This window comes from Piliocolobus tephrosceles, chromosome 2, assembly GCF_002776525.5.
Source record: "Piliocolobus tephrosceles isolate RC106 chromosome 2, ASM277652v3, whole genome shotgun sequence".
Taxonomy (NCBI): Eukaryota; Metazoa; Chordata; class Mammalia; order Primates; family Cercopithecidae; genus Piliocolobus; species Piliocolobus tephrosceles.
In genome coordinates, this window is record NC_045435.1 from 48,159,807 (window position 1) to 48,180,540 (window position 20,734).

Below are 20,734 nucleotides of genomic sequence, written 5' to 3' on the forward strand. Positions count from 1 at the left end.
GCCACTGGCACTGTGACCTCCAGCTAGAAATGCTGCCTCTCTGCACCTTCATCATTACTGAGTGCGTCATTGCAGGCATCTGACTACTTCCTCAGTGTTTACAACAGGGGAAGCCAGGACCCCTGAAAGGTCGTATGGCTGTCAGGCTTCCGAGTCTGGGCTCCTGAGCACCGCAGGTAACCAGAGTGCTGACCTCCCGGAATGGGAATTGAATGAATTAGTGTGCACAGGGCGCCTCAACAGCGGTGGCACAGAGCAGTTGCTCCCCGCAGGTGCTGTGGTTGCTGTTCTTTATTACCTGTTGGCAGACAGAGGAGCTCAGAAGAGCAGCCTGGCACGGCGGCTTTCACGCTGAGGGGAGCAGGAATTTGGGCCAGACAGGGAACCCGGTTCTGAATGTGTGTGCGGGCGTTTGGGGCCAGTACCGGGCAGCCGAGAAGGGGCTGCAGGCAGGGCAGGGGAGTGATGGTCCATCTCCAGCACTCACAGAAGCACCCCTGCAGCCAGCCCAGCCCATTCTTTGTACAAGGTCTGGGCGAGTCTAGGTGAAGGCGTTTGTACCAGGTCCCCCACATTTGGGTTTGGGACAGGGCAGGATGCCTGGAGCCCAGGGTCTTCCAGTGCCAGCCTGGGCTCTTGAGTTCCCACCCAGGCAGGAGATGGAACTAAACACCCCTGAATGCCTACAGGGATGAGGGCCGGTACAGGTGGGCAGGGAGGAAGAATGTCGACTGTCCACTGAGTGGAGATCCCCTCCAGGTGCCTGGCTGGCACCCGGGCAGCTGGGGCTGAGTGTGCCTCTCATCCTAACCCAGGAAGCCTGAGAAGGGAGTCCAGTACCTCATCGAGCGTGGCTTTGTGCCCGACACGCCCGTCGGGGTAGCCCACTTCCTGCTGCAGCGCAAGGGCCTCAGCCGGCAGATGATCGGCGAGTTCCTGGGCAACCGGCAGAAGCAGTTCAACCGCGACGTGCTCGAGTGAGTTCTGCGGCGGGGGTGGGACTTGATTCCACACATGCCCTCACGCACCCTGTGTTATGCATGGGCACACACAGGGTCAGGCCCACCCTACTTGCCGGGACATGTGCTGGGCACCCCCTTCTCTCTAACTCCTAGACACACACATGCAGATACCTCACATCTGTACAGCATGCAGGTGGGCACCTGCCCTCCAATGCACCATCCCACATGTGGACCCCACTGCCTGTCTGCCCACCTTCTGGCATGTACCTTTGGCCCCTCCTCCCTTCTGTCCCTAAGCACGGTTTATCCAACCTGGCACCAAGCATCATAGCCCTCAGTGACCCACGTTCCTGCAGCCTCTCATGGCAGGGCTGGCAGGAGCAGGCAGCTAGAGGTCAGGGCACTTTCCCCTGGCCTGGCTATCGTCCTCCTACATGGACTGCATGCCATATCTGTTCCTGACTCGCCCCTGGGGAGAGCGGTCGGGAGCTGGATCAAGTGACCTGCGTCCCTGTGGGCGGCCCGTGCCACACTCTGCCCCTGCCTTATTCTCCTGGCTGGGATATTTGGGCTGTGCGTCCTACCCCCACCTCCTGATTCCACAGCTCCCCCCAGCTTAGAGAGCTGGTAAGCACAACACTCTCAGCTACTTGAAACCCTTCTGAAAAATGGGTTCCCAACTCCCTGAGCCAGAAGGGTGGGCCAGGAAGAGCATTCAGAGCAGGGTGAAATGTTGGCCATCCAGAGGCAGTCCCTTCTAGCCGCCCAGCCCTGCCCATGTGCAGCCGAGGGGACCAGCGAGGGCTGGGGAGCAGCTGCCCGGGAACAGCACCCCCTGGAGCACGAGGCCTCATGCTCCCTGAGGCTGGCCAGTGCGCCTGCGGTCTCTGCTGCTTCCCTAGGAGGTAGCGGGTGCCGTCGCCCCTTTTGTCTCATGGGTGGGGAAACCAAGGCTCAGAGTGGGAGGGGCTGGCCTGGGCACACACCCCACATACATGGACTCACACACACAGGCACTCATGTAGTCCCGCCCCACACCAAGGAGGCTAAATGTGGCCAGCACATGGCAGGCACCAGCAGAATGTCTGTGTCCTTGGTCGGCCAAGCGTGCACAGGCCAGGCATCTTTCTCCCTGCTCAGCACCTGGAGAAGCCTGCTGTATTGTTAGGCTGGCTACTGCTCTCTCCCCTCTTTGAAGCAAGCATGAGGAAAGGTCCGAGGAAAGCCCATGAGCTCCTTGGTGAATGCCCAGCTCCAGCCCCCATCCCCTGCAGCCATTCCCCGCTCCAAACCGGTTCCTGGTCCTTAGGAAATCCGCATATTGTTCTCCTCATTCAGAAAATAGCAGTGGCCTCAGGAAGTGGCTGGCTCTCCCAGGCCACCACACCAGGCATCTGCAGGGCCGCTGTTCCTGCTGCTCAGCAAATCCTGCTGCCTGCTCCCTGCTTGCCCTCTCCCCACTGCTCCGAAGCCACCTCCAAGGCTGTTGCCCCAGGAGGCCTTGAGCGCTAAGAGGAGGGTGGGAGCAGCTGCATCGCCCCATGTGGGGATGGCCCTGGGAGAGGGGTCAGGCCCTGTGTGGCCAGGCCTCTGCCCCATGGTAGTGACTGCAACGTCATTAGGGAGCTAGGCCAGAAGCTGGAGCCTGCCCCAGGGCTCCTGGTGCAGACCCCATCTTCTCTGTTCCGGGGTCACCATAGGAGGGACTGGAAGGGTGTGCCGGGGTGGAGCCATGGGAAGAATGTATAGACCATTCATCAGCCACCCCTCTAGGCTCTCCCCCACAGATGAGGGTGCATGGCCCTTTCAAGTCCCTGGAAAAGCACCTGCAAAACCCAGCCCACCACCCCGATACTCTCCCCACAAGGGCTTGTTCTGAAAGTCGACACCCTGGGCACCCTTTCTTCACTGTGAAAATGGCAGTGAACTCCCCGACCCCATGCAGAAGGAGAGGAGACTCACCATAGCGTCCACTGTGTGCCTGGTGAGGGCTATGCTTAAAAATGCTTGTCTTGGCCGGGCGCGGTGGCTCACGCCTGTAATCCCAGCACTTTGGGAGGCCAAGGCAGGCAGATCATGAGGTCAGGAGATCGAGACCATCCTGGCTAACACGGTGAAACCCCATCTCTATAAAAATACAAAAAATTAGCTGGGCATGGTGGTGGGCGCCTGTAGTCCTAGCTACTCGGGAGGCTGAGGCAGGAGAATGGCACGAATCTGGGAGGTGGAGCTTGCAGTGAGCCGAGATCGCGCCACTGCACTTTAGCCTGGGCGACGAACGAGACTGTCTCAAAAAAAAAAAAAAAAAAAAAAAAATCGCTTGTCTGTTGGGAAAGGCTTTGATCCAGATAACCATATGCTCTGCCCCACTGGGAAAACTGCCCACATAAATATAGGCACACACGCTTCCCTACAGTTCCAGGGGCTTCACGGCTCCCCAGAAGTCTGAACGTCTTTTTGCTGCATTCTGAGGGCTCTTGGCTGATTGGTTGGAGTCCGGCAGGGGCCCTCCCTACCAGGAGGCAGCCCATTCCCTGGGCTCCAGGCACCACCACCTGGGTGTGGGCTGGGCGTGTCACACCTGCGAGGGGTGCTCATGCAGGGCTGTCTGTCTCTATTCCAGCTGCGTGGTGGACGAGATGGACTTCTCTACCATGGAGCTGGACGAGGCCCTCAGGAAATTCCAGGCGCACATCCGTGTCCAAGGGGAGGCTCAGAAAGTGGAGCGGCTCATCGAGGCGTTCAGGTGGGGCCCAGGCTGGCTGGGGGTGCTGCATCAAGGGAGGATGGCGTCCCCAGCTTCAGGGCCCGAAGATGGACCAAAGACTGCATCCCCACCATCCCTAGACAGGGCCAGGTGTCCCTGAATGTTGCTTTGGGGGTGACTGTAGCGGCCCAGTCTACGTTCCAGGCACTATGTCGGGCTCCTTTCAGCCATTGTGAGGTGGTGGGGGTGGAGGAGACTGTACCGATTATTCTGATTGTGAAGATGAGGAAACTGAAGTTGAAAGAGGTTATGATTACGACTGCTAGGATTCTGTCTGTTCAAATCGGGATTCTGAATGCTCTTCCTCCAATTCCCCCCGAGCTCTGCATTCATCCACAAGTCCATCTATCTAGTCATTCATTTGCTCATTCACAAGGAGCAGCACAGTGACTCAGAGCACAAGCCAGACAGCCAGACGCCTGGTTCAGTCACTGACTCCACCACTTACTGGCTGTGTGGCCCTGTGTTGGTTTCTTAACTTCTCCATGCCTCATTTCTTCACCTGTGAAGTTGAATAACAATAGCATGTATCCTAGAAAGGGGTGCAAGGATGAACCAACACAGGACATGTGGGCACACTTAGCCCAGCTCCTGACACAACAGTGAGCCCGAGGTCACTACACAGTCATCCATTCTGGGATCACGTGCAGACTGGCTGTGTAGCAGCCTGCATGTTCGATGCTGGGTGTGGGCAGCACAGGTCAGCTGCTGACCCAGCCCTCTGGGCTCCACACTGGTGATGGGGCCAGGAGGATTGAGGACACAGAGGGAGGACAACCCCAGGGCCCTGGCGGGAGGCAGCATGCACCTGCTTCCTTCCAGGACGGCTTCCTGGAGGAGAGGGCACTAAGCTGGGCTCCTGAGCCTCAGTCCCGGTACTTTGCCTGCCTCCTCTACTCCTCTACTCTGTCCCTGCCTCTTGTCACCTGTCCCTCCACGAGGTCAGCAGTGGAGGGGCCCCTGGAGTGGCAGTGGAAGCAGCAAGCGGGCTGATTCCAAGGCAGGGAGGTGTTCTTGTCCACAGCTGTTGAACCTGAGGCCCCTCGGTAGCCATGGCTGAGACAAGGTGGGGTGTTTCTCCCTCTGAGCTGGTGTGGAGGTGGCCTGGGCTGCTTTCTCCTCAGGGTCCTGGAGGACAGGCCTGACACCCACTGTAACGTCCCCATTGCAGGCAGTGGGAAGAGGGGCCCAGCCTTACAGGCACTCACATCACATCTGTTCACATCCCATGGGCCGAACGTGGTGGTGTGGCTACTCTGAGCTCCTGGGAGCTGGGAAATGCAGTCCTCCCCAGGACGGCCGTGTGCCTGGCTATAATCCAGGGTTAGGAGGGACTGCAGTAGAGAAAGGAGGGCGAGTGAGTAGTCAGGGCCACCTCCGACAGGCAGGCGTGATCCTTGCTCACCAGAAGCAGGAACTGAGGCTCAACAGTACGTGATAGCCTCAGCTGGTGAGAGAGGGGCCATGTCACTTGCTGCGCCATGGCCCTGACCCCCTCCCTCCTGGCCTGCAGCCAGCGCTACTGCATCTGCAACCCCGGGGTGGTACGGCAGTTCCGGAACCCAGACACTATTTTCATCCTGGCCTTCGCCATCATCCTGCTGAACACCGACATGTACAGCCCCAATGTCAAGCCCGAGCGGAAAATGAAGCTGGAGGACTTCATCAAGAACCTCCGAGGTAAGCTGTCCTGGGCGGTCAGCCAACCACAGACTTGCTTCAGCACCTGCCCCAGCCAGGCGCTCCCCAGGTGTAAGGGCAGACAGGGACATGAGGCAGCCTCCAGCTGGGGAGCTGTGCTCCAGCATCCAGGGTCTGGCATGGAGGGACCTTTGGGGAGCACAGCACAGATGACTGGGAAGAGCACTGCCTTTGAGGAGCCCCTGTGGGACACAGGCTGCATGACACAGGCCAGGGTCTCCAGGTGTTGGGAAACCTTCCTCACGGAGAAGGTGACGCTGTTAGCTTGCCCTTGAAGGATGAAACTAGCCTTTTTCTGTGTGTCTTTACCTAAAAGTAATATATTTTAAAAGGGGACTTGATATCGCTACTGTAAATGGAGAATGAGTAGCATTTGCCAAATGTAGAAAGTAATTATAAAAATAAATACAATGAAAAGAAAGCAATGCTGCTGAGTTCTAGCCAGTGCGGCTTCCCGCTGCTGGCGCTGGAGTACAGACCCGACTCCCTGTCCCCTGGGAGGTGGGCATGTGCCGGGAGGTGTGGGTGCAGGGTCTGTGGGAAGCGAGGCCTCCTTGCATGATCAGAGACAGGAAAGGAGCTAAAAGGCCGTGACATTCCCCCAGGCAGCTCCGTGCCAGCCCAGTGTGTCCCTTGTGTGCCCCGAGGTCCTCGGAAGGAAGGAGGAAGGCACTGTGTCCTTCAGTCCCTGTGGGAACCCTGGCTGCAAGAGCTGAGGGTGGGTTGAAAGGACAGGGACTGAGGGTTCCTTGGAAAGGGTGTCGCTGTTTATAAAAGCAAAGAAGAGCCAGTGTGAATCCAGCCTGGCTCTAAGAGCATGTGGAACTGACAAAGCTGTTCATTCTTAGTTTATTCAACAGTGGTTCTGCCGTCCCTTCTCCTTGGACAGGGTCACTTTCCAGGGAGCAGCTCCAGCTCCACTCCAGGGTCTTTAGGTGCCCTCCTGTTCTCCTGGTGGTGGGTGCCACTGTGGCAGGATCCCCAGGCAGCAGAGACCACAGGGAGATGGCACCTGAGCTAGGCTCTAAGACCTGAGTGGTTCTGCCACCTCCCTTGGGAGGCAGGAAGGGATGCTGAGCAGGCTGGGGCATGGCTCAGAGCTCATGGACAGCCATTCTCTGCACCCAGCAGTCACTGCATGTGGCCTCTTGCAAGGTCTGAGGGGCATTGCAGGCCCCAAGTCCATCAAGTCTGTAGTTCCTGGGAACCAAGGCATCTTGAGAGCTCCTGAGAGCCACCAGTGGACACTTTGATGGTGCAACAGATGCACACCCAGGCCCAGGTGTCCAAGCAGCAGCCAGGAGGCCGGGGCCTCCTCTACATCCACCTGGGGCCTCCCTCACCCTGAGCCTGCCTTCTCATGGGGCCAAGCCCGTTTCTGGGATTCACAGACTTCCATGTTACACCTGATGCAGGCTGGCCACTCATTACCTCCAGGAAAGCCAGCTATGTGCTGCATGCTGTTGGCAGCCCAGGGGGAGTTTGAGGGTCTCTGATTTGTTTTAATTAATTAATTTATTTATTTATATTTAGAGGTCCCTCTGGCAGCCTAGGGAGAGTTTGAGGGTCTCTGATTGTTTAGACACGGTCTTCCTTTGTCACGCAGGCTGGAGTGCAGTGGTGCAATCATATCTCACTTCAGCCTTGACGTCCCAGGCTCAAGAGATCGTCCTGCCTCAGCCTGCCAGGTAGCTGGGACCACAGGCGCGGACCGCCATGCCTGGCTAATTTTAATTTTTATTTTTTCTGGAGGTAGGGTCTCACTATGTTGTCCAGGCTAGTCTTGAACCCCTTGGCCTCAAGCGATCCTCCCACCTTGGCCTCCCAAAGTGCTGTGATTAAAGGCTAGAGCCACCATGCCCGAACAGGTGGTTTTTTTTCCTTATTTTAGAACCTCCTGCATGTCATCTGGGATGTGCTGGATGAGAAATAACAGGAGGAACCAGAAATGACTGGCCTAGAGCAGAGAAGGATTGGCGGGGCAGGGCTGCTGAGTCAGGTGGTGGCCTGTCCATACCCCTGTGGCAGCGGCTCTGTGCTTCCTGTCCATGATTGCACCCAGTCCTGCCAGCTGTCTGGATGACAGGGTGTCAGGAGCCTCCCCACTTCCCACGGAAGGGGCTGAGCACCCCATTCCCAAGGAGGGAGCTGCAGGTTCTGTCTCCCAAGCCTGGGCTGTCCCCACCAAGTCACCCCTTTTCAGCCTGGAGCCCAAGGACGTTCTTTCTCATCTTCTCATACTTCAGAAGGGGTGATCAGGGCTCAGAGAAGGCAGGGACCTGCCCAGGGTCACATCAAGCAGGAAATGGCAGAGGCAAGGCAGGTCCCTGGACTCCCGGAACCAGCCTGGTGCTCTGTGCCGAGCGCATGGATAGCCTGTTCTTTTTGTAGGGAAATCCTTCTCTCCACCCCAACACATATCCTCTCTCGAGTGGGTCACCCCAGTTTGTCCGGTGGGTCCTGCAGCAGGAGAGCCCTGGGGGCTGGAGGACTGTGAAGGAGGAGTAGCTCACCACAGAAGCCAGTCCAGGAGTCTTTCCTTGTTATTAAAGTTTTTGAATTTTTTAGTTTATTTTTTAAATGGATATTTACATAGTTTGAAAGCCGGAAAGTAATATGATCCAGCAGTTGTGCTCCTTGATATTTACCCAAATGAACTGAAAACTTAGGCCCACGGAAAAACCTGCACACAGATGCTTATGGCAGCTCTATTCAAAACTGTCAAAACGTGGCAACCACCAGACGTCCTTGAGCAGGTGAAGGGATAAATAAACTGCATGCCTCCAGACAGTGGAATAGTGCTCAGCACGAAAGAGAAGTGAGCTATCGACCATGAAGAGAAGTGGAGGAACCTGAAGTATGTAGCACTGAGTGAAAGAGGCCAGTCTGAACAGGCTGCGTGTTATGTGAGTCCAACTCTATGACATTCTGGAAAAGGCAAAACTATGAAGACAGGAAAAGGATGAGTGGCTGCCAGGAGCTGGGGGAGGGGGGATGGGTATGCGGAAATCAGGATTTTTAGAGTGGTGACACTGTTCTGCGTGGTGCTGTAATGGTGGATAAGGGTCGTTCTACGTTTGCCCAAACCCGCAGAATCACAACACACGGAGTGGACCCTAATCTAAAACGTGGACCTCGGGTAACGCTGATGCATCAGTGTGGGCTCATCATTGTGCCAATGGAGCACTCTGGTGAGGATGGCGACAGCAGGGGTGGCTATGAGTGTTGGGGGGTAAATCTGCCTTCTGCTCAGTTTTGCTGAGAACCTAAAAATGCTCTAAAACTAATGTCTATTTAGGAGGAAAAGAATACTGGAAGGTGCCTAGCAGAGTTTCCCTCCCACCCTACCCTGCGTGCTCAGGGCATAGCCTCTGCCCCTGAAGGTCCTCGATTTTGGCGTCTCCTGGCCGTGCCCCCTAGATGTGCTCCGCTCATGCAAGTGCACATATACAGGAATGGTTTTACCCCCTGCTACTTTGCACCTTGCTTTTCTCACTTACTAAATCTAAGAGAAATTGCCCATGTGCTTTACTGTGGCCTTCTTCACTGTTCCTGACAGGTGCGTAGTAAGTAGTCTGTTGTGCTGATGTGGAATGATTGGTGAGCACTCCCCTGTTAATGGTTACACGGGTTACTTCCAGCCTTTTGCCATTTGGAAACAGTGCTGCAATAACCTTGTATGTGTCTCATTTCCCATGGGATAAGTTCCCCAAATGCAGTCAGTGTACCAGAGGGTGCTAGAACTTGTCATTTGGGCAGGCATTGCCAGGTTGCCTACCCTGGGTTGGAGCATCTCCTGTCCTGCCAGCCATCTGTGGGAGGTCCGTCTTCCCCAAGCCCTGCAGCCCTTTGGACTGCAGCCTAGCAGAGGGATGAGGCTGGAGCTCACTGCAAAACGAGTTTGCATTTCCCGCATGTACAGGGCTGTTTCTCTGCTCACAGCAGTTTTCAGAGTGGGGAGGAAGAAAGAAGTGGTGTGTGCTTGTGGTTAGGGCAGCCCTGGGTCAGAGCCCGGCCTCCAGTCTCTGCCCGGATGATGTGGGCCAGCAACAGCAGCCACTGCAGCACTCTCACTGCTCAGATGCAGAGCTGGGCACGCCCCAGGCTCCCCTCATTTCCTCATGACAAGCCTGTGTTGTGGGCAACCTGTTTTAGAGGAGGACACCAAGCATGGGTGACACACTCGCCCATAGTCACACAGCTAGTAAGTGTGAAAGTAGGACGTGGCCCCAGGTCCATCGGAGCCCAAACTCACAAACCCCAGCCTCCCCACACCTCAGCCTCAGTCTTCCCAGCTGGAGAATGGAGATGATTATACCCACTTTGAAGGGCTGTGGTTAGCATGGAGCAGGGTAGCATTTATAAAGCCCTCTGAACATGGCTTAGAGGTGGCTCAGCCCCTGACACCCATCACCTACTAGTCCGGGTCAGATATACTGAGCCCATTCCGGTAGGAGGACTGAGGAAATTTGTGTTGACTGAAAATGTCCTGTTGCTGTGGACCTGCCTGGGAGTTCTTTGGTTCTGTTGGGTCTGGTGGAAGGTTTGCTCCTCTGATTTGCTTTAGAAACTGGTAAATTGAGTGAGCCTGGGGCCCACCCTGATATCCAACTGCATCCCCTGCCCAGGTGTGGACGATGGTGAGGACATTCCCCGGGAGATGCTGATCGGGATCTATGAACGGATCCGTAAGCGAGAGCTGAAGACCAATGAGGACCATGTATCCCAGGTGCAGAAGGTGGAGAAGCTCATTGTGGGGAAGAAACCGGTATGTCATGGGCCCTGGTAAGTGGTGGGCCCCAGCACCACCTGGGCGGGGCTGCCTGCCAGGCCTTCTCACTCCCACCCACCCCACTCCGTGTGGTCCCTTCCAGCAGGGCTGGTGAATTCTGCCAGCCAGGGCTTGGGGTTTTTTCAAGTGGCTCCTGTCATATTTGGGAATAACAGCTACTGGCTCTGCATTACAATCTGAAGAGAGCTGAGGCGCTTAATAATCCAGCAGGCCAGGGTTGTGCAGTGGCTGAGTTCTGGGCCCCTGAGACTGGCAGGCTTTCCTGGGTGGTCCAGGAGTCCCCTGGGACCCCTCAGAGCTCTCTGCCAGAGCAGGTCCCCCACATACTGGCTGGGTGGAGCCCGAGGGGAGGTGTAGGGAGGGGGCACTTGCAGCATTGGCCTGGGCGTGGCTTTGAAACACGAACACCCTTTTGTTGGTTTCACATTCTCCCACAGATCGGATCCCTGCATCCCGGGCTCGGCTGTGTGAGTATTTCTCTGCTTTTACCTTTGTGGGTAGCCTACTGCACTAGGGAGGTCCAGCATCAGCCAGTCTCCGGCTCCCCAGACTCCCAGAGCCCGAGTGCTGGCTGCTTGAGTGCGTTGCTGGGGCGCTGAGGAATCAGGTGTTCATAATTACCCCAGCCTCCGATCTCTGCAGGCCCTGAGGCTGTGCTGTCAGGGGAGACTCCTGCTGCTTCTTGTCGGTGCCCTGTTGAGGCCAGCCCCCAGACCCTGCGTCTGAAACAGACCCCGGTGTGTCCTCTGAGGCCCTGTCCTGTCCGCTACCTGACCCTGCTCTGTGCTCTGTCCCCCACATCCCATGCCCCAGGTTCTCCCAGTGCCCGCCTCCTCACCCCCAGGACCCATCCTCTGCCATAGCTTTGTGGTGTGCCCACACACCCCAGGGCACATGCACACAGGGTGACCAGGCCGCTTGCCATGACCCTCCTTGTGGACTAGGCTTGTCCCTCAGTCCTGAAAGCAGCTCTGCCTGCCCTCACCCTCCCCAGCTTCCCCTGCAAGAGACCAGGCCCCTCCCACCTCCAGCCTGTGCTCCCCAACCCTCCCATCCTCTCTCCTTCACACCTTTGCAATCTGAGCACCCCAGACTGGGCCACATATTCTCCCCTCATCTTAACCCCCTGATGTGCCAAACTCAGGCAGCCCTGGCCTAGAGCACGCCTGACAGAGTCAAGCCCCTGGCCTCAGGGCAGTGATCCCGGGGATCCCGCCCCTTTGACCATCTCCCCCGTTCTGCATGAACCTGGGCACTCCCAGAGCCAAGCCCTGATGGCTCATCCCTCGCCCTGAGGCATCCGGGCGTTGAGGGCTCGCGTGAGCTGTCAGGGACATGTTCGGGGCAGATGTGGGGAGTGGAGGACAGGGCCAGGGCCGGTGCCACAGAGTGTTGGCTGCTGGCTCAGGATTTTCAGGCATCAGGACAATAGGAATCTTTTATGGGGAGGCTTGGTAGGGTGGGAAAAGTCCTGGGACCTGGAATTGGATCCTGGCTCTGCCACTTCCTGGTTTTGTCATTACTTACCTTCTGTACCTCAGTTTCCTCATCTAGAGTAGATTCTCTCTGTAAAGACTTTTTCAGGGCTTAGTGGCCTCATGTGTATGACCGGCACATTGCAGGGACTCAAAATGTGACTCGCTGTCTGGCCAGAGGCTCCCAGGTGAACTTGATAGTTTAAGAAGCCTGGTACCTGCCCAAAAGGATGGAAGGGGGGTCTCAGCAGAAGCAGGGGTGCGTCCCTAGTGCTTCAGGAGAGCAGACATAAGGGATTTTAAGTAGTGGCTCCTGAGAACAGAGTACGGGAAACTGCCATGAGCCGAAAGACACATCTGCTCTTCACTGTGTGTGAGGGAAGGCATTTTTGAACTCTAAGGCCCACGTGCTAGGTTTCTAGCTTGAAGGGCTAGACTTGTCCACTGTGGCTCCCAGGGCTCCTGGAGGAGAGCTGGGCAGCCGTGTCAGGACAGCTTCTCCCCACACAGGTGCTCTCTCTGCCTCACCGTCGGTTGGTCTGCTACTGCCGGCTCTTTGAGGTTCCAGACCCAAACAAGCCCCAGAAACTCGGACTACACCAGCGAGAAATCTTCCTGTTCAACGACCTCCTGGTGGTATGTGGCTCACCCCACAAGGTGTCATAGCAGGGACCTCAGGCCTGAGCCCAGGGTCCGCATCTGGCTGTCTGCATGGGGGAGATGTGCGTGCATGTGGGGGTGCAGAAGGGAGGGTCTGCCTGGTGTCTGTCACACTGATGCACGTGGAGACAGACTTCATTGGCTCATGTACAGGTCCAGAGTGGGATCTTTGGCTTTAGTACCAGCTCTTTCCAGAGCCTCTGCCAACGTCAGCAGCACTCCCGTGTGCTGTCTGCACCTGTACCTTGTGTGACGCTTCCTCGGGCAGGCCCCTTCCTCAGGCAGGCTCTGTCCAGGAGGGGAATGTGGCCCCAGCAGCTCCAGACGTGATCCTGTCCGCTGAGCAACTGTAGAATTCTCTTCTTAGACTGAGCAGAGGTTGCAGAGTTAGTCCTTGTTGCTGCACATCCCTCCCTAAGCCACTCTGGGCCAGGCAGGTGCAGCGCTTTCTGATTGGCTAGGCCTGGGTCCCAGGCCCCACCTCCTGGAACCCTGAGCTGGTCCCCTCAAGACCTATGGACTGAAGGAAACAAAGGCTAGAGGTTTCCCCAAAAGGAAACTGGGGAGCTCTTGCCAGAAAAAAAGGTGACATGGATGCTGGCCAGATGGGGGCAGAAGTGCCCACTGCAGAGAGTAGGGAGAGTTTGTCCTTTGGATTTCTATACCATGCCACGGGCTTTCTTGCCAAAGATGCCCATGTTCTTGATTGGGTATGAAGACTGGCTACCCTTCTCTGACCACTGATGTTGAAATCAGACCTGTATGTTCAAATCCTTTATGAAGAACTCCTGACCTTGAGCGAATCCCTTCACATCTCTGAGCCTCAGTTTCCTCCTCTGTAAGATGAATCTCTCAGAAGGTGGCAGGGGTCCAGTGAGGTCCTGGACGTAAGACCCTTACATGGTGCTTGGCATGCCCTGGAGACCGGGGAGGTGTGAGCTCCCCTCTCCCCTCCCAGCCCAGCCTTTGGCTGCCACACTGGAAAGTTCCTTTCCTTACTGCAGACCAGGATAGCAGCCAAGGACCGTGGCGGGCCAGCAGGGGTTCAGGGATCACATCGCTAGCCCACGGGCCAGTCTCCCTGCTGGCCGTCACCAGGCATAGCTTCACACTCTAGCTGTTCCCAAGAGAGGAAGCAATGGCTTCTTCTCAAGGTCAGCGCTGCTGAGCGCCACCTGTCCATTCTTGTCCCTCAAGGTACCAAGCCTCAGGTTGTACACCTCACCTGGCTGTGAGAAGGCACTTGAGGAGGCTCTGTACTGTGAAGTGCCTACTGCCTCTGTGCCAGGTTGTGGGACTTTGTTGCTAGCCAAGATGGCATCGGGGTTGCAGGGACAGGAACTGTCGTCCGAGTCTTGGAGTGGAAGGCCATGTCCTCCACCCACGTGGGTTTGTCCCTGTCCTCCTGACTTTGAACTCCAGGAGGGTCCTCTGGCCAGAGGTTGCACATAGTCACTGCCCCCCGAGGCACTGCAGCTCAGCCCTGTCTCTGGCTGCCTCCAGGTCACCAAGATCTTCCAGAAGAAGAAGAACTCGGTGACGTACAGCTTCCGACAGTCCTTCTCCTTGTACGGCATGCAGGTCCTGCTCTTCGAGAACCAGTGTAAGTCTGCCCCAGGGCCCGCCTGGAAGAGCGCACGTCCCAGCTTACGCTCTTTCTCCTGGCTGCTTCAAGGACAGAACCCTGTGGGGGCTTCTACGCTCACCCTTGTTTTATCCCCAGAGAGCAGATTGCAGCTAGGAGCTCTGGTGAGCAGTAGGCACAGACCCTCAACAGACCCATCAGTCAGTTGAGCCTGATGTAATTACTAGTACTTCACTTCTTGCAGTGATAAGATTTTTAAATTTATGGCAGAAATACATTTATTTAAATAAAATGTTGACAGAAAAACATTAAATCGTATAGGTGATATACAAACATGGCCCAGGACACAGGCAACAGCAACCCCCGAGTGTCCATGGAAGTGAAGAGCTGAGCCCCTCAGCCTGGGTCAGATCCCAGCTCTGGCTCAACTGCTGTGTGGCCTGGCTCTGCAACCCCTCTGGCCTGTTTCCTGGGTCATAAAGTAGTGCCTACCATGGGGCCCCCATCATACCTCCGGAACACAGTGCTTTGCAAGGGTTAATTTTGATGTCCTGCTGGAAGGCACTGGGTAAGGCCTGGGGACTTGGGAGTTTGGGGGGCTCACACCTGCAGCACCCCACTGGCTTCCATTTTACCTTGCTCCTTTCGCTCTCCACGGCTTCTCTTCCCCCTCCTTTGTCCCTTCCTTGTTAGAGGCTGAGCCAGTCCTCCTGGGCTGGGGAGCAAGGGGCCACCTGGAGTGTCCTAGGGAAAGAAGCTGAGTGTCCCTGCTTGAGCAGTAGGGGTCCCTTGTCCTCTCAGAACTAGGCGTCACTGTCTGTCTAATCAGCCTTCCATCTGCAGGTGAGAACAGTGTCAGGGACCCGCAGCTGGACCATCCAAAACCACAGGCCTTGCGCCTAGATCTGGGGCTCTCTGTCCCCTTCTGTCTTCAGTGGGACCAGGGACAGCCCGGCAGGAGCCCCTGCACTCCCTGTATGCCCTGCTCCCCACACGCCCAACAAGGAGCACGGCGTGCCTGCCCTGGCCGCCTCCCCACCTCCTGCCATTCCTGTCCATCGCAGGCTGCAAGTCATGCCTTACCTTGGTCCCAGGGGAGACCAGTGCCATCCCCACATTGTCCTGACCAGCAGTAGCCCACTCTCTGAGATGGTGTCATTGACCCCTGCCCCCCAGGGCTGGAGTGGGAACTTAGTGAGATCCTGGCAGCAAAGCTCCCAGCAGAGGGCCAGGACCACTGTGGACCGTCAGGGCAGAGGCTGCACCTGGATCATGTCTGTGGTCCCAGGGCTTGGCCTTAGATCCTGGATGCCGGGTGCTGGCAAGAGCTAAGCCTGCATGCCAGGGATCTCAAACTGGCAGCCTTGGAGGCAGGCCCAGCTCAGTTATGTTTTATATGGTTTGCATATTTTTTTTAAAATTTGCTGAACCAGTGTCCACATCAAAATGTAGATATTGTGAAAATCAGAAGGTTTGGCATCACTAGGCACATGTTCCCACGTGACAGTTTAGGGCTACATGTACACACATGTGCATACATATGTACACAGGAGCACTCTGCAGCTGCCCACAGGTCCACCTGGCCCACCTGATCTGAGCCAAGGTCAGATTGGTGCTTGGTCCAAGAACCTTCAAGCATCCAGTGCCTGATGCTTTGTCAGTGACTCCCACTGCAGGAGCAGCACTGCCAGGAGATCAAAGCCCCAAGGACCCTGAAAGCCAGGAGGTGGCACCAGGCAGGTCTTGGCACAGGGTTCCTTGGCTGTGGAGTGCCCATAGTGCACCCCATGGGAGTTGTGGGCCACAGGCCATTCGGGATAATATGGCTCTCACTGTTGTCCAGAACTGAAATGATTAGAGAAGACCCCCACCCTTCTCAGGACGCAACCTCTGTCCTCCCCCAGGATTCAGCACCTGGCAGAGTGCCCAAGGACCTGGAAGTCAAGGGCCTGGTCTCCACGACCTTAAGGTTGAGGAAGAATGGTGGCCCCAGCAGCCTCCCATGAGCTCGGCCACTTTTGTCCCCAAGTCACATGTGGAGCAACACAGACCACCTTTCCCAGGTTGGGAGATGAGGTTGCTCTGTACCCCTGCAGCCTGCCACGGCGGAGGCTGGACTCCGGGCACTTATCCCAGGCTCACGCACAACTCAGCCCTACCATTGTTTCCTGACCAGAGAGGAGGTTGCAGAGAACACACTGAGACCCATGGGCCTCCTCCCCTCTCCTTCCCTTTTGCAGACTACCCCAATGGCATCCGGCTCACTTCATCTGTCCCCGGAGCAGACATCAAAGTGTTAATAAACTTCAACGCCCCCAACCCTCAAGACCGGAAGAAATTCACCGATGACCTGCGAGAGTCCATTGCGGAAGTCCAAGAGATGGAGAAGCACAGGATAGAGTGTGAGTACCAGGGCTTGTGGACAGAAGACCGAAACTTGCTGGACACTGGCACTTGCCTCCCCATGTCAGGGTAGTGACTTCTTCTGAGCCCACAGAGATGAGATGTCCCTCAGTCTTTTCTGACCTTCCCTGTGGCCACGTGATGGGGCAGTCTGTGTGCCCAGGCTGCAGGAGGCACAGAGGGGGTCCAATCCAGGATCCGCCCGACCTGTTGCCTGTCATATGTCCTGCAAAAGACTCTGGCTCTCTGGTCACCCCGTGCACAAGAGCCTGCAGAGTTCCCAGCTGGCCTTTCTGTACCTCGTCGTCTTCTGCATCAGGCTCAACCCACTGATGGGTCACACAGCCAAGGCCATCCTTAGCTGCAGGTCTACTCCCTGGAGGCACATGGGACTCCCTACTGCTACCCCTTCTGTGGAAGGCCCTGGCTAATCCTTGCTCATCTCCCAGGCCTAGGCAAGTCTGTGCCTCCCTGTCCACCCCCGAGCCTGGAAGATGACTGTCATTCCTGCAGGTCACAAGGCCCTCTGGCCTCTCTAGCCTTCCTCCTGAGATCTCCTTTCTGCTCTTTTGTCCAGGGTGGCCATCACACCCTCTTTCCCAGAAACAGCCCTTCCCCATTCAAGGCAGATGGTGGCTCAGGACAGTGCTAGCTCCAAACAGAAGGCCCCGTCTCCCGCCCACTCTAGGCTGTGCTCCTCTCACCAGGCCCCTCACCCTCTCTGTTCCAGCGGAGCTTGAGAAGCAGAAAGGCGTTGTGCGGCCCAGCATGTCCCAGTGCTCCAGCCTCAAAAAGGAGTCGGGCAATGGAACACTGAGCCGGGCCTGCCTGGACGACAGCTACGCCAGCGGCGAGGGCCTCAAGCGCAGTGCCCTCAGTAGCTCCCTGCGGGACCTCTCGGAAGCTGGTAAGAGTTTGGCCTAGAACCACCTTCCTAGCCCAGCGCATGCAAGACCGAGGCAGGGCGTCTGCATTAGGGGCATGCATCACGCGGGGCGGGGCCTGCGGCGAGGCCAGTGTGGCATTTCCCCTGACCTCCCCCAAAGCAGAGCAGCGTCTGACAGCACAGAAAGGGCATCCCGAAAAGACGCAGGAAAACAGGACCAAATTGTGAAAAAGAAAGGCATTGTATACGAATTAGCTGGGGAAGTCATCCCCATTTTCCCTTTCTTCTTCCAGGGGTTTTATTTACTCGTTTATTGATTTGGGAAGTCGCTGTAGCCCGGAGTGAGCCGGCGGCTGTGTCCCGTGCTCTCTGTGCGGCCGCGTCCCTGTGCTTCATGCTGATGAATGAACTTGCGCGGAACCCTCTAAGCTGTCTGGCGCCCCCTTGCCCACTGTCCCCGGTCTTGCTTTCCCTGCGGGGCCTCCTCTCCTGGGAAACCCGGGCCTCATCCAGCCCAGAGGCCATTGAGCAGCGGCCAGGGCTGGCTCCGGGGTCCGGGAAAGCCCTGATGGGAACTGTGATGTTGTGGTTGTTTCTTTGTTTCTGTGTGTGTTTAATTTGCTGCCAGCTATTTCACCGCCAAGCAAGCAGCACCCCTGAAACCGCCTGCATTCCTGGGGGTGGGGCACTGTGAGCAGCAAGGCTCAGGGGCTTTTGCCAGCAGCCTTGGCCCAGCCTCTCCCTCTTGGAGCAGGAGAGACAAGAGGCACAGGCCGGCCGGTGGGTGCCTGCTCTTGCCGCTGCAGCCTGTGTTGCTGCTCAAGGAGTGTACGGGAGGGTATCATACCCACCCTCAGCCCAACAGTCTGTCCACCAGTCAGTGAGCTTCTCCTGGAAAGGGCCCTGGGGGCTGCCTGGGGCTGCAGTGGCCCAGCTTGTCCCGCGCAGGTCTGCCCTAGGAGCCTGGTGTGCCTGTTTTGGGAAGACCCCCTTCCTGGGGTTGCCTGCCCCACCTGCCCCGCCTCAGGACTCCCTCCTGCACCTGCCCATCAGCAGCCTTGCCTCCCCTCAGCTAAGTCCCTTTCAGGCCCTTTGGAGTCTGCCCTTTTTTTTAAGTTGGATTTTTTCCTTTGTTTTCGTTTTGTCATTATTATTATTATTATGATTATTATTTGCCATAGTAAAAAAAATCAGAAATTCATTGCCAGTTGCCAGCATGAAGGTTGAACCCAGGGCTTCTCAACCTCGGCTTGATTGACATTTTGGGCCAAGTGACTCCTTGCTGGGCGGCCATCCGGGGCTTGGCAAGATATTTACCCTCATTCCTGGCCTCTACTACTGGTTGCCGGTAATATCTTCCCTGTCACGACAGTCACTGATGTCTCCAGAAATTGCCAGGTGTCCCCTGGGGGGCAGAATCACCCCTGGTTGAGAACCACTGGTTTTCCCAGTGGCCTTGTGAAACACAGCTAAATGTCACTGGACTGCTTTGGGCCTCTGCAGGCTGTGGGCCGGGACCTCTGTTTGAGTTTGTGCAGTGTGGCGGGCCCTGCTCTCTCCCTCCCCTGACGAAGCTGTCCAGCCCCTCTCAGGCAGCAGCGGTTCTGCCAGAACCAAGGCCCTTGAGCCCCATCCACCCCAGGGCCCAGAGGTCAGGACTCCAGCCGTCCACCCTCTGCCAGAGCTTGGGGGTCGGACAGCCACGTGCCGGGCCCACGTTCATGTGAGGGGTGAGCCCAGAGCCAGCTGCTTTCATGTAGTGTGACGATTGCTGTTGTCATTTAGGAATTCTGAGCTCAGAAGGACAATAGGGACTGAGACCCCGCCCTGGGCCTACCATTGAAACAAAAGCAGGAACAGATCTCAGAGACCCCCCTGTACCCAGAAAAGTTTGGAGGTGGAATGAGGTGGGGTTTGAGTCCAGGAAGCTGCCGAGACCCCAGGCTGGGGACAGGCCACCTGTGATCTCCCATCAGGACAGGCAGGTGCTGGCAGCCTTCCTGGGGAGGGGCAGGGCTGGCAGCGGGAGAGGTCAGATGTCATGCTCTGGACCAGGTCCGGGCTGCAGGCTCCCCAGCGGCAGCATGGCCCCACCTCACTCACCACAGCCCTCACAGCACTGAGCCCGAAACACCACAATGAGCTTGTGGAAGAGGCAGGCCCACAGGACAGTGTCCCCTCCATGGTTGGCACGTCACTGCTCCCGAAGCAGGAAACCCTGAGAGCAGCTGTCCCAGGTCTATACTCGACATCCATCCAGACATGAAGCCAGGGGACTGATGAAGTAGCCGTAGATGGTGCCCGAAGGAACCCATCCTCAGGAGCCTCCGGAAGCCTCTATCATGCCAAGAGTTAGAGGGAAGGGGGCTAGCACCGGCCCTACCGCAGTGCATTGCCTGGTGTCTCAGCCCTGGTCTTCCTTGGGCCAAGACTCCCCACCCGGTCCTCATTCCGGCGGCACAAGAGCCCTGCTGACCCGAGACCAAGGACCCAGCAAGGACTGTGGGAACAGGGATCAACCGAGTGGTGGTGGACATTGACCAGTGGCCCCCAGCGGCCCTCCTGCCCCTCCCTGGCCAAGCTGCCCAGCTCTGAGTCCTTACGGAGAGGACCTGCCTGCAACAGTCTCCATGTCCTGTTCCAGGGGAGCAGTGACAGCCAGCAGTGGTGGGTGGACAGAGCAGCACCCCTGCCATGTGTGAAGCGGGCCAGGGCCTCACACCAGAGAGGGGGGTGCTTCCTCTTGCCCTGGCCACATCCCTCCCCACCATGTCAGGCCCAGCAGAGAACATGCTGCAGCACGCAGATGCCAGAGTCATACAGCCTGAGCCCATCCCTCACCTCCGCCTGCCCTCTCTAGCTCTCAGACCCTATGGGCCTGTTTCCCCCGCTGCAGCGAGGGAGTCAGTGCATGGAAAGCCTTTCAGGCATGCCTGGCTCAGGCAGCGCCGGCCAAGTGTGCGTGGCTATCGTTTCTGTTGTGGTCATTGACACTGAGCAAGGCCACCAGCTCGGCTGCAGCATTGTTGAGGGTCACAGGATGAGTATCCGGTGGGCAGGAGAGTACTGCCACGTGACGTCCTGCCCTGACTCTGAGGAAGCTGCAAAAGTTGTGAAGAACCATCCTGGGAACCCTTCAAGAAAAATGGTTCCAAGTCCCTCCAGACCCTGCCCAGGGCTGGCTTGGCCTGATCCACACACGTGTGGCGTGAGCCACTATTCTGGCCTGCCTGACTTCATCAGCCTGTGAACCTGGGCAGGTATGGGAGGCTGCATATGCATGGGATGTCTGCACGGATTGCTGTGGGCAGTTATGGTTGTAGGTGTACCTATGAGCACAGGGCTCTGGGATTCAGCACAGAGGGAGCCCTGGGATCACCCTGCATCTCTTGCTGACCTGAGACATTGAGAAAGTAGATTGTAAGACACTCAGCATCACTCCAAAACAGCCAAGTAAAGAACTCCTAAGTGTTCGCCCAAGTTGAGCAGGGTAAGGAGGACTG

At 56.9% G+C, this 20,734-nt stretch overlaps 1 protein-coding gene across 6 annotated transcripts in view; it reads left to right on the forward strand.

The window, feature by feature from the left end:
* IQSEC1 (IQ motif and Sec7 domain ArfGEF 1) overlaps positions 1 to 20,734 on the forward strand; it is a 127,020-nt gene that overhangs the window by 98,550 nt on the left and 7,736 nt on the right. For all 6 annotated transcript variants that reach the window (XM_023192667.2, XM_023192673.2, XM_023192672.3 and 3 more), the window contains exons 4-12: positions 816 to 977; positions 3,586 to 3,708; positions 5,243 to 5,409; positions 10,059 to 10,198; positions 10,660 to 10,689; positions 12,208 to 12,333; positions 13,861 to 13,960; positions 16,183 to 16,344; positions 17,076 to 17,252. In XM_023192667.2, the coding sequence (XP_023048435.1) occupies positions 816 to 977; positions 3,586 to 3,708; positions 5,243 to 5,409; positions 10,059 to 10,198; positions 10,660 to 10,689; positions 12,208 to 12,333; positions 13,861 to 13,960; positions 16,183 to 16,344; positions 17,076 to 17,252 (1,187 nt within the window). The remainder of the gene's footprint in view (positions 1 to 815; positions 978 to 3,585; positions 3,709 to 5,242; positions 5,410 to 10,058; positions 10,199 to 10,659; positions 10,690 to 12,207; positions 12,334 to 13,860; positions 13,961 to 16,182; positions 16,345 to 17,075; positions 17,253 to 20,734) is intronic.